At 47.1% G+C, this 13,212-nt stretch overlaps 1 protein-coding gene across 2 annotated transcripts; it reads left to right on the forward strand.

Moving 5' to 3' along the window:
• Positions 1–356: 356 nt before the first annotated feature.
• Positions 357–12,197, forward strand: Gsta5 (glutathione S-transferase alpha 5). Of its 2 annotated transcripts, none has more exon segments than NM_001010921.3 (7): positions 357–399; positions 2,759–2,867; positions 6,282–6,333; positions 7,143–7,275; positions 9,459–9,600; positions 11,058–11,189; positions 11,963–12,197. In NM_001010921.3, coding segments are annotated over 6 exon segments (669 nt in total). In that variant the 5' UTR covers positions 357–399; positions 2,759–2,780; the 3' UTR covers positions 12,086–12,197.
• Positions 12,198–13,212: the final 1,015 nt, after the last annotated feature.

Here is a 13,212-nt window from a genome sequence, read left to right on the forward strand (position 1 = left end):
TAGCTGAGGGTTGCGAGGGTTGACTCTGGGGTACTATTTATGCTTCTAGGGCAGTTTCCCTCCTTCCTTTCTTAACCACGGCGTCTCATTAGAGTTACTCACAGGGGCACGGAAGAGTGGTGATTTAGAGGACCATAAGCATTAAACCAAGGAATGCATGAATGGATCAAGCTCTTCACGGAATGGCAGCGCCTTGTCAGCCCCTCCCCCCAGTTTGTCACCTTTCGAGTCTATCACGAAAGTCTGGAATCTTGGACTCTATGGGTGTCTGTGGGAAGGGCTGTTCCCTATTGGTCCCCACACCCTGGGTAAGAATTGTCACCATATTAAAGTGGCGTGCACACTCCTCTGGAGCTGGAGTTGGGAGCTGAGTGGAGAAGAAGCCACGACTCTCGCTAGGTCAGTACTCTCTTTTACAACCCGGGTGACCTGTTCTCAGGTCTGCATGACTGGAGAATGGGTTTTCAGTGTTTTATTTACTCAGCATGCACTGTTGTATAAAATAGCTGGATTTATTATGTGATTTTTACTCCTGTATATAATAGACTTTGATCATATTCACTCCCATTATCAATGATTTACCTGTATTTGGTTCCGGTTCACATGAACTGCTTCGAGACTGAACGTCCAGTAGTGTCCATATCTCCTCCTCTATTCCTTCTTTCAGTCCTCCCCCTCCCTCCTCCATGCTCCCTCCCGTCTCCCTTCCTTCTCTCCTGTCCTTTATTCTTCCCTTCATCTGTTCCACTCCTCCTCTCCTGCTCCTCTTTCTTCTCCTTCTGCTTCTCTGTCCCCTCCTTCCTGCTCCTCCTTCAGTGTCACTGAGACAACGGGTGGGGTTTAATGTATTTTGCAAGGGAGTCTAAGTGCATGGGATTCAGGATAGTGAGCAGTGGACCTGGTTTGTCCTCTCAGGCAAAATGAAGACCAATAATGTCCTTCTCTTGAATTGCGTTGGCCAATCCCACAGAACTTAAAAACTTAAATTCACACTCTCTCTCTCCTGGGCCACCCTCCCAAAACCCATTCCCAGTTTGGTGTTCCGTTTCTGTCATTTGGATTCTCATTGCTTTGACAATTCTGTTGATAGAGCAGAGTGGCAGGTTTCACACTTAGGATTTGTTACTTTATTACTAGTTTATTATCTAGATACCCAGCACAGTTTGTGTGTTCAGATGGTGAGCCCGAGAAAGCAAGAGGGGAAGAGAGTGCGACTCTTGAACTACCTGAGGATGGTGGGCTGATTGTTCCATCACATACCAGAGCAAAGGCCGCCTACTCATTTCCTTCAGCAACTAAGAAGTACGTAAGAAGATACAGCAGGAGGAAATCAGTCGGTGGAAGAACCGGGCTGATTCCAAGCTCCGACACTAAGCAGTTAGGTGGCCAATCCTGTGCTGAGGTTCAAGGCGCCCACAAACACGGACCAGGCTAGAGGACTCTTAGGAAGCCTGCAGCTCTGAATCAGGGAGGTTAAAGAGAGCCACACAGCTCAGCACGGATGTCATGTACAGGACACATGTCCCCAAGAAGGCCACAAGGCCTGATCAAGGCTGTGCGATGACCGCACCGTGGGGAGGATGGAGCGAAGGACTTCCCTGAGACCCTCAGCACCTCAGAGCCCTGTGACGTCCCCCAGACTGAAGCTGTCCAGGGCAAACTATCGCTCACGGGAAAAGGTGAAGAAAAGCAAACAGAAAAGAACGGAGCTTTACAATGTGCAGCAGGCAGGTGTTAAATGCCCTTGAGGAACAGCTGTAAGGTGATGGCGGGGAGGCCAACATCTGATGGAGAAGGATGCTGCTGAGGCCTGGTGATGGTGACCCAGCAGGCAGAGGCCACCTCTCTAGAGGATCTGATGTCCTCTAACCTTTGCAGCCACTGAACGCGCAGACACACACACATACACACACACACACACACACACACACACACACACACACACGCACACGCACACCACATAAATAAAAATAGAATTCTTTAAAAGAGACAGACTCTGACCTTCCTACCATATCACGAGTGAAAGACTCTGCCCACGGCCCATGATGTTGTTACAGTCACTGAGCAGCAGGGACCCAGTGTGTCTACCCACTGTGCAGGAACTCAGGTGTAATCGCCAGCCTTTCCTCCTCATGTGCTGGACGGACTCAGTCTTTCCTCCTCCTGTAAACTTGCAAGGACAACAGCTCCGCACCAAGGAACTTTGTGATTAAACAAAGCTCAGTGACCTCCAGGCGCGATGTGGTGTCCACCATAGGATGTTCCCTCCCTTGGGATGTGAGGCTGACACATGGGCCACTCTCCTTCTGCACAGTGAATCACTGTTCAGTCTCAGTGAGGAACAGAGCAGCAGCAAGAGACACCCCTTCTGCTGCAGGCACAGCCCGGGTGACACAAAGCCAACTGAAGCTCCTGAACCGAGTGGTCCAGGGGACAGGGAACTGGGGAGGGACTGTGCCTCAGCCCCCCTGGGATGGCTCTGCTTTCCAAGGCCCAACAGCTCCCAGGTTTTTAATCACTGTAGGATCCAGGCAACTCTCTTCATGTCCTCAAGGTGGAGGCCAATGGCCAGCTGAGACTTGTTTGGAGCAGTTGCAGGTCAGTTGTCATCAATGGGTGAGAAGTTAAGCTACAAAGCTCTCCCTAGGCTCCCTGCAAGCCTACCATGGAGGGGGCAGACTGCCCTTCTCTAGTGTGCCTTACTCAACACACTCCATAGCACAGGCTCCCCGACTGATCTCTGCCCTTTCTCTCCTAGACAGTGAAGCACAGTTGCTGCTATGTCTGGGAAGCCAGTGCTTCACTACTTCAATGCCCGGGGCAGAATGGAGTGCATCCGGTGGCTCCTGGCTGCAGCAGGAGTGGAGGTAGGTGGTGCAAAGTTCTTCTGCAGCTGGACCTCAGTCCACTTTAAAATCCTCCTCTAAGCTGGGAGACTCCACGCCAGGAGAAGCGTGGGAAGGGTGACTTAACCGGTAATTGTCTTGTACTAAAAAGGAGATGGATTGATTCGAAATAGTGAAATTTGACTGTGCTTTCCATGAAGAGTGGATTCACAATTAGAAGACCTTTTCAGGAGAAAAAATTCAAATATTTATTTGATTAACCATTTATTTGAGATTGATCAAATTAAACACTGAGACGTGGACACAGGAACTTGAATATTGGTTATTAGGTGATACTAACTGATTATTGCAGATCTGTGCTATGATGTTGTGGTTTTAGGACTGCCACTGTTCTTTCAAAATGAGTGTGTATGTTTGGAGATTCATGCTGATGTGTTGTGGTAGGACTGTGTGACACTGCCTGTCTGTCTGTCATTACAGTCAGCCTCAGAGGAGATGGGCACAGAGATGAACAGGGTGGACTGCAGCTGGGGATTGACACATGTATTTGGATCTTGTAGTTTTACACAGAGAACCTGACGATTCCATGATAAAGATGGTTTAAAGGAATGGAGATTGAAGTGATGGCTCAGTGGTTAGACTCCCATACTGCTCTTGCAGAGGACTGGTGCAGGCTGCTCACAAACACCTGTCACTCCAACCCCAGAGGGGTCCCATGCCTTTGACCATCATGGGCGATTGAGCAAACATGGGCATGCACACGCACACACAGACGCACACACCTTTCCACGTACAGTATAAAAAGCATTACAAGGGATAAACTATACTAGAAAAGCTAAGTAGAGTTAAATTTAAAACACCCTCCACAAAGGAGAGAGGCCTGACACAAAAGGATGTAACAATCGACCTGTCAAAACACAGCAATACTCAGCCATCGGTTTCTCAGGACTATCAAATACCATACAGGGGGCTGTCAGGAGGACATGAGTGGAAGACAAAGTTTAGAACAGAGACTGAAGGAACGCCCATTCAGAGCCTGCCCCACATGTGGCCCATACATATACAGCCACCAAACTAGATAAGGTGGATGAAGCAAAGAAGTGCAGGCTGACAGGAACCGGATGTAGATCTCTCCTGAGAGACACAGCCAGAATACGGCAAATACATAGGCGAATGCCAGCAGCAAACCACTGAACTGAGAATAGGACCCCCGTTGAAGGAATCAGAGAAAGCACTTAAAGAGCTGAAGGGGCTTGAGACCCCATAAGAACAACAATGTCAAGCAACCAGAGCTTCCAGGGACTAAGCCACTACCTAAAGACTATATACATGGACTGACCCTAGGCTCCAACTGCATAGGTAGCAATGAATAGTCTAGTAAGAGCACCAGTGGAAGGGGAAGCCTTTGGTCCTGCCAAGGTTGGACCCCCAGTGAACAGGATTGTTGGGGGGAGGGTGGTAATGGGGGGAGGACTGGGAGGAGAACACCCATATAGAATGGGAGGGGGAGGAGTTAGGGGGATGTTGGCATGGAAACCAGGAAAGGGAATAACATTTGAAATGTAAATAAGAAATACCCAATTTAATAAAGATGGGAAAAAAAAAGAAAGAATGAGCTCGCATCCTCAGACGGCTCCATGCCTATGAGCTTCAGCGTTCAGTGTGAGTGGCCCAAGTGAGGAGGACAGCAGCATTCAGTGGTTAAATGTTTTCCTTTCAAGCTTTTGAGCAGAAAATGCTGGTAGGCTTTGGTGCTGCCCTCTAGGGGCGCCACTGGGAAGAACACCTCCCGTTCCCACCAGGGTAGCTCAGCAGTTGGGAATGCCTGGGGATGAAGTAGTGGAGTCTGCTAGCTGGAGATCTTGTCCAGGGATAGGAGCAGAATGGGAGGCTTAAAGGATGGAGTGGAATCTTGTGAAGGCTGCTGGTGTCCTCCCTCAGTGTCATGGCAACGTATTTACGTCGGCTGTGGAATTGCACTTTCTCCGTTCCTGAATGAACAGACTTCAGCTGGATCCGTTCTGAATGAAGGAGAGCATAAGAACTGAGACATTGCAGACAAGCCGTCCCCGGGAGGGAGAAGGTTTTAAATAAACACATAATTGGGTGCCAGAGTCTATATGCCAGCTTTGTGGCTCCGGGATATGTGCTAAGCCACTGGGGTTCTGAGTTCAGCACAAGAGGAAAGTGGGGATGGGTCCATGTGCACAGAAGCCCTCCTCTCCTGAGTCCCACAGTGACTGAGAAGGCACTGGGCGGGGCTGTTAGAGACCCTGCCTTAAACCTTCCAGATTCGGTGTTACCTGCAGGCTGGCCACTGACTTCAATCTCTCCATCAACCTCACCCCCACCAAGCCATCACAATTCAGCCCCCCTCTGTGATGCCGACAGTCACCGCTCCCTGTACCTCTCTGAGTGCAGTGCAAGCTGCTGACACTTCTCATTCCCTTGCCTATCAACCCAGTCCTGTGGGGTTATGGAACCGTTAGGAAACTGTCTCGCCAAGCAAGGTAGAAGCCAGATTCTCAGCCCTGTAAGGCTAAAAGTTTCTTTCAAATATGAAGGGAAAAGAGTGGTTTAGATTACTCTAGAGGGCTGGAGAAATGGCTGGGCCTAAAGGTTCAACTTGCATTCAGATCCCAGTAACATGTGTAAAAGGCCATGCTGGGTTGTCATTGGGTGTGTGAACATAAAAATATTTAATATTCATACAAAAGACAAATAAATATTTGAAAAATACGGCCCTTTGACGTAAGCAGCTTTAACAAGGGGCTTGTGTGATGGCTTAGCTGTTTAGAGTTCTTACTGCACATGCAGAAAATCTCCTGTGGTTCACATTACCCAGATAAGACAGTACACCAGCCCCAAAGGAGTCTCTAACTCCTGGTCTCCATGATCTTGAACTCCAAGAGGCATGAATTCACATGTACAACCCCCCCCCCCCAAACATGCACACACACACACACACATAGTCCTGTGTTTGTGCAAATGCACAATTGAAATTAGTAAAATTAATCCAGAAGAATCAACACCAAAGTGGTCATGGGTCCATGCCTTATGCTATGGTGGAGATCTGGAAAGTTCTATCTTATTCTCACTAGAGTTAGTAGGCTTTCCTGAGAGCCCAAAACGTAAACACAGTCCCAGTGTTTGCCTACCAGTGGACTGCTTTCTTCTTAGGACCTGCACATGGCCATCATGGGTTCAGGGTGGAGGAACAGGTAAAGAAGGAGCAGCTTGATTGTACTCAATGCCCTCCTGTCGATGGATCTGATCTGAATCTCCACGTGGCCATGATCACACTCCTTTGTATCTACTGGAAGTTTTAACTTCTGCAGATGAAGTTCCTGACAAGGACCTCTCAAGTTCAAATGATACACAATCCTGCAATAACAGAATGAGCCAATGAGCATGCTTTTATTTTTCTGCTTTCAGTTTGAAGAGAAGCTTATACAGAGTCCAGAAGACTTGGAAAAGCTAAAGAAAGGTAACACCAAGTGTCTGTATGTCCTCAGTGAGGTGCCTCAGGGGAGCCCGTCTGAAGGCGATGTTGGTGGGCGGTGGGTGGGAATAGTCCGAATGGCAGAGAGGTATAATGTAGGTGGTAGGGCTCCTTGAGAGACCTGAAATGGGACCAGTGGGACCAGTGGTGGGGTCAGATGCCTTCAATGATTTGTCTGGGGACTCATGAATATTTTCTCATTATTTCTGCATCAGAGTGAGCTAGTTCACTCAGGCTCACTCACTCCTCTGCGTTTTACCCACACTGCCCATCAACCACACACACACGTGACCAGGGATTAAACCATGGGTGGAGAAACAGCTGGGATGGTTTCCTTGGGCATTTTTATTATAGCTGCTGCTGAGTTACTATCCCCTGACAGACACAGCCTGGAGGACCACAAGCCGGCTCACTGCATAGGAAACTGACTTAGGACACCCTGATGCCATGAACATAAGTAGACTTCCAAACTCCCCACTTAGCTCTGTGGCACGGTGGCCCTTGGCCAGCCCTCCTCACCTCCTGAATGTACCCAGGGATGTGAACATAAAAACATACATGAGAGATACAACATGTATGTGAGTAGGAAGTGAAGGGGAGTGAGAGATGCTCAAAGGAGGATGAGGTGGGTGAGACAGAGAGGAAACAGAGGCTAAAATAAACAAGATTCCACTTGAAAGACGGGCAGCCACTCCTTACCTTTCTTCTGCATGTTCAGACACTTCAACACTGTTCTGCTCCCGAGAAGTGAGACTTGGACACTTGACAGACCTTTCCCCTTCATCCTTTCACAGACGGGAATTTGATGTTTGACCAAGTGCCCATGGTGGAGATTGACGGGATGAAGCTGGCACAGACCAGAGCCATTCTCAACTACATCGCCACCAAATATGACCTCTATGGGAAGGACATGAAGGAGAGAGCCCTGTACGATGTGTTTCCTGTTGTTACCTCAGTGGGAAACAAGGGAAGGATTTGGGTCCCTCCTTCAGTGAGCAAGAGAGTGGCAGAGTTTGTGTCCAGGAGCAGGCTGGTTCTGGGCACAAACACTCGGGCCAAGTATGGTAGCGTCTGTGGAGGGGAGGGAAGATGGGGTGGGCTCAGGTGAGTGTGGCTACAGCAGAGGATGATGCCCCCAGCACAGCATGGGGACCCAGATGCAAATGTGAGTGGCCTTGGTAGAATCATGACTTCAGGTGCTCAAGCTTCAGTGACTGGACCACGGCCACCTGAAGCTTTTAATTCAGGACTAAAGCAGCCAGGCTGATGGCATCTACTATCCATAGTGGGAGCCGCTCTGCTGCGGCAGAATCTTTCATTCATAAACCCTGTGTGGGAGTATCACACAGGGTTGTTGTTTCAAGAGCTAGGTGGTATTAGCCAGGAACACGAGTGTGGAAGTCATGTCCATGGGAGATAGAGTCTTGGCTTTAACAGCGCTCCTATAGAAATATTCCTAGCAAAATTATTTATAATTTTCTACTGGTCACATCAGTCAAGATATTCAGTAACAGATGAGAGAGGAGCATATGGTACAATTTAGCCATGAAAATAGCTGGCGTGGTGAGGGCAACAGAACAAAGATAAAGATCAAGTGTTGTGTTAGGTAAAGGAAGCAGGCCCGGGCCACATGGTCCAGGGCTGAATTCACGGGAAATGTTCTTGTGCTTAGCATGGAGAAGAAGGAAGTGGAAGGGAATGGGGATCAAACTCTTCTAACATTGCAATATGCTAATATTGTTAGACTGCTACAGATGCACTGAAACACAGAATATGATCTTTTAAGGGGCCAAAAATGCTACGGTGTGAAAATATCACAATGACTGTCTTTTCCTTAAAAAAGTCACATAAAATGCAGTTTAGAACAAGGGGAAACATAGGTCTAGGGATATGCTGTGGATTAACAGAATAAAGAAACAGACAAGTTGTGACTTGGTGTTGGGGTGACAACCTTTAATCCAAGCCAAGCACTCAGGAGGCAGAGGCAGGCAGAGCTCTATGAGTTCAAGGCTAGCCTGATCTCCAGAGTGAGTTCTGGGACAGCTAGGGCTACATAGTAAAACCCTGCCTAATATATATATATATATATATATATATATATATATATATATATATTCAAATCTTGATAAATGTTAACAAGCCCAGAATCTGGCAGCAGCACGTGGAAGTCATACAGATGTGCTTCATGAAAAGCAGGTGGAGAACTTCTAACGCTGACTAAAAATGTCTCTGGGTTGTGCAAGAGAATGAGAGATGAGCAGAGACCCTTCTGACTGCTCAATCAGGAGCTCTGTTTGAGTTTCCAGGGGCCACAGCTTGTTAGCTCTAAGAATCTCAGCATGCTTGCTGAGAATAAACAGAGAAAGAGAGAGAGAGAGAGAGAGAGAGAGAGAGAGAGAGAGAGAGATGAGAGCCCATTGTAGAGTTGCTGGTTTTCTTCTGAGATGCCACCATGTATCTCAAGACTGCATATCAAGAGGGGTCAGTGATTCTTTGTGTTTTGGTTGGACCTTATATGTGTAACAATTATTATTTTTTTTTTGTTCTTTTTTTTTTTTTTTTTTTTTGGAGCTGGGGACCGAACCCAGGGCCTTGCGCTTCCTAGGTAAGCGCTCTACCACTGAGCTAAATCCCCAGCCCCGTAACAATTATTTTTTAAAGTGGGAGGAAGGGCTGGAGAGATGACTCAGCGGTTAAGTGCACTGACTGCTCTTCCAGAGGTCCTGAGTTCAATTCCCAGCAACCACGTGGTGGCTCACAGCCATCTGTAATGGGATCTGATGCCCTGTTCTGGTGTGTCTGAAGACAGCTACAGTGTACTCATATATATTAAATGAACTTTTTTTTAAAAAACTGGGAGGAGTAGAAACAGTGATCTAGATATAATGTATGAGACGAGACCTTTGAAAAAATTCTAAAAAATGTATCAGGACCAACAGGATGTTCATGGGGGAAGTTAATGTATCTGTTAAATATAAAAGATAATGACCCATTAGAAGCAAATAACTTTGCAACCACCTTTTAGTGTACATTTCTCAGGTTTTCAGATTAAAATGTAAAACAGGGAACCATTGAAAACCCTTGACAATTTGGATAATTTTATCTTTCAGGATTGACATGTATTCAGAGGGTATTTTAGATCTGACTGAAATGATTATCCAATTGGTAATATGTCCCCCAGACCAAAGAGAAGCCAAGACCGCCTTGGCAAAAGACAGGACCAAAAACCGGTACTTGCCTGCCTTTGAAAAGGTAAGTAGGCTCCATGAAGTCTGGGGACACTGAGTCCCCAGGACAAGAGAAAGGCAGAGGCTGGGAGACAAAGGTTCTGCAACACTGGCCTTCACTTCCATGAGCCTGCTGTGCAGCTCCCTGCCCCACAGGGCACTGTAACAGTGGCCTGGGAAGGAGGACTGCATGCTCATGCCAATCTAGCATCCAGCATTCAGCAGGGTTCATGGCCACACCCAGCACTGGGCCTGTGGAAGGCTGAGCCACCCCAGAGAAGGACCGAGATCCTACAGAACGCAGTGGGCTTCCCTTCTAGAAAAAACTGCAGAAAACAACAGATTGGGGAAAACTTTCTGTCAGGTTACAGAGGGAGGCCTGAGAGCAGCTGCCTGACAGGAGAATTTGATAGCACTTCAAAGACAGAGGGGAAATATCTGAACAAGGACAGGGATGGAGGGTGGAGAGGAGGAGGTTGATGAACAAATGTAAAGGAAAATTGACCTGCAGGACTTGGGGTCTCATCTTAAGAGAAAAGCCACGCCCACTCAGCAAATGAAGTCGGTGCACATGCAGTGCCTCTCACACTCAGGGCTTCTCTTTGGAGGTGAGCCAAGAGCACTTCAGAAGTACTTAAACTTCAGCCAAGTAAAAGAGCCAGAACTATGATCCTAGAGGGTAAAGGCGTTTTACAGATTCCTGAGAGACCTTGTTTACTGCTCTGGAGGAGGTGGGACCTAGGAGAACGGAGTCCATAAATGAGGTGAGCTAAAGTCTCATGCAATGGACAACTTTACTCTGAGGGTTAAGATGAGTCACATGAGCAAAGTCTACAATCACAAGAGCAAGCCACATGTGCTGGCCAAGTGACAGAACCATGTTTTCCCATATGGATGTATAAATAAATAACAATAGCCAGCTGTGATGAGTAATCTAAGTTAAACTCACTCCTGCCCACTACAGCTGGACAAGGGGGGAAAGCACAATCCAAGCATGTCAGCCATGAGGCAGTGGAGGTAGGAATCATAGCCAATGCTGTAGTCTGGATTCCAGAGAAATGAGAAAGGCAGACTCCGGTGTTCTCTGGGGTGAATGATTCTGTCCTGGAGGTAAAGCCTTTGCCCATGAAAGACTAAACAGAGAATAAAGAGAGGAATGTCCTGAAATTTCAATGCTCCATCATTTTCATACAAGGCGGAGAAGCATATTGTGTCAAGGGCTAAGCACTTATCACATATGGAAAATATATGTAAGGGAGATCGTGTGAAGGCCCTAGGAATGTGGCAAACACAGAGAAAGGTCACCAGTCCTTTAAACAGGTCACACAGCTAACTTGTCATGTCCCCTCTTGCATCATAGGCCTTGGGAATGTCTGTAAAACCTGCCAAGAAAAGGCAGGGTGTCGCCTTGAGAGACGTGGGGAGAGTGAGGGCCCCGGCCCGACTGTTTCTGTTCATAATCAGTCTCCTTTATTTTTGCAGGTGTTGAAGAGCCATGGCCAAGACTACCTTGTAGGTAACAGGCTGACCCGGGTAGACATCCACCTGCTGGAACTTCTCCTCTATGTTGAAGAGTTTGATGCCAGCCTTCTGACCTCTTTCCCTCTGCTGAAGGTGAGACCACCTCAGAGAGGCAGCCACACACATGCCTCTGACAGTACAATGGTGGGCCCATGGGCTGAGGTCCCAGCCCCTGGTCTGCAAACTGAGCTCCTAGACCCTCAGGTTGAGGCTTAAAAGTAGTCTTTATGTGTGGAGACTTGAGGATGGTATCCAAGGGAGAATATTTTGCCTTTTGTAATGAGAAAGATGCAGGACCCCAAAGCTCTCTCCTTGGACCCCTGTTGCGGGCAGGCTGCTTCTAGCCTCAATTTCATTTACAATCTTGTGTGTTTTTGTGTCTGTCTTTGCTCACTCAGTGTCTGAGCCTCAGCTCTGTCTCCTGCTCTCTCTAATCTGCGTTCCTCTCCACACCCCCTCATGCTGTCCCCACCCCCACCCCTGTGACCTCATCTTAGTGTCCCAGTGTGAAAACTGGCCAAGTTGCTTCTGGTTAGACTTGGACATTGCCTGTCTCCATTTGCCCTGTTCAGTTTTTCCATGTCTTCCTTTGTCTTTGGTTCTCTGTCCTTTCACACCCCAGAGACAGTGCCACAGAGACAGATCCACAGGGTGTGTCTAGTGAAGATGGCAATTGGATGCCAAAGGAGTTCTTAAGACAAATGGGGCTGAGCTATGGTTTCCCGCTCGTGGTTTTTCATGCTTCTCATGTCTGCACTGGAGCGGTTTGCAAGCGTGCAGTTGATGGTGCTCTGGGAGGTGCTCGAATTCCCCGGGTTGTGCACATGAGTACTACCAGCTCTCAAGCTGTGGTTTCTGGATTACAGGCCTTCAAGAGCAGAATCAGCAGCCTCCCCAATGTGAAGAAGTTCCTGCAGCCTGGCAGTCAGAGAAAGCCAGCCATGGATGCAAAACAAATCGAAGAAGCAAGGAAGGTTTTCAAGTTTTAGCGGAGCTGCACTGTCCAATTTCTTGTAATCCAGGCTCTGATGTTTTGCAAAAAATGAGAAGCAATTGTTGATCCTGGCTATTTTGCAATAATAAAAAAATGAACAAATGGTATTTGTTCCGCATATGTTCCAAGTATGAGCACCTCACACAAAGAGGAAGGCAAATGGTAATCAGTTCAAGAGAAAGCAAAGCTTGTAAAGGAATGAGGAGAAATAAAAAAAACAACCACACATACACACACACTAACAAAAGATAAGGTGTAATTAACATCAATGTAGAATAAACCAAAGAGTTTAAAAGCAAAATTACTTTGCAAGAAGAGAAAGTCAAAAGAAAAGGGGGGAAAAGTAAATGGGAAAAAGTTTAAGAGAAAAAAAGACTAAGTTGGGGGAGCAGGCATTAGGCAGCTAGGGCAACTAGTGAAAGAAGTTTTCAAAAGAGGGGAAGACAGTGAAGAAAAGGGGAGACAAAGTTAATCTTTGGAGGGCTGGCTCTGATGGAAAGAGCATCGGTTGCTCTTGCAGAGGACCCAGGCTAGGCCCCTAGAGTCTACACATCTCACAGCTGTCTTTAACTCCACCTCTGTAGGGCCCAGTGTCCTCTTCTGACCTCTGCTGGACACCCGTTATACACATACACACATGTAGGCAAAAACCTCTCCACACGAAGTAAAAATCTTTAAATATTTAATGTAAAAATAAAATATACAGGAAAAATACGCATCCAGGCAAAATGACAATAACAGAAAATATCTTTGAAATTTATCTGTCTTTAGCTTCGGATGGTAGCACATGTTGTTAATCCCAGCCTTTGGGAAGGAGAGCTACATGGTTGTCTGTGAATTCGAGGCTACCCTGGTCTACATAATTTCAGGACAACCAGAGCTACAGAATAGATTTGTCCTGTCTCGAAAAAAAAAAAAGAAAAAGGAATAAAAAAAAAAAAGGAATAAAAAAAAAAAAAAAAGCAAAACAAAATTCTGTCCTTATCCCAGTGGAGTCCTGTGACTTCGTCCCTTCTGTATAACATCAAACTTCCAGGCCCAGGCCTGCCCTGCATATCTTGTGTTGAGGTCTACCCTGGTGGGCATGCCTAATCCTACTCTCTACTACCCTGTTCCTCTTCC

The sequence above is a fragment of the Rattus norvegicus genome, chromosome 8 (assembly GCF_021556685.1).
Source record: "Rattus norvegicus strain SHRSP/BbbUtx chromosome 8, alternate assembly SHRSP_T2T, whole genome shotgun sequence".
In the NCBI taxonomy this organism is placed as follows: domain Eukaryota; kingdom Metazoa; phylum Chordata; class Mammalia; order Rodentia; family Muridae; genus Rattus; species Rattus norvegicus.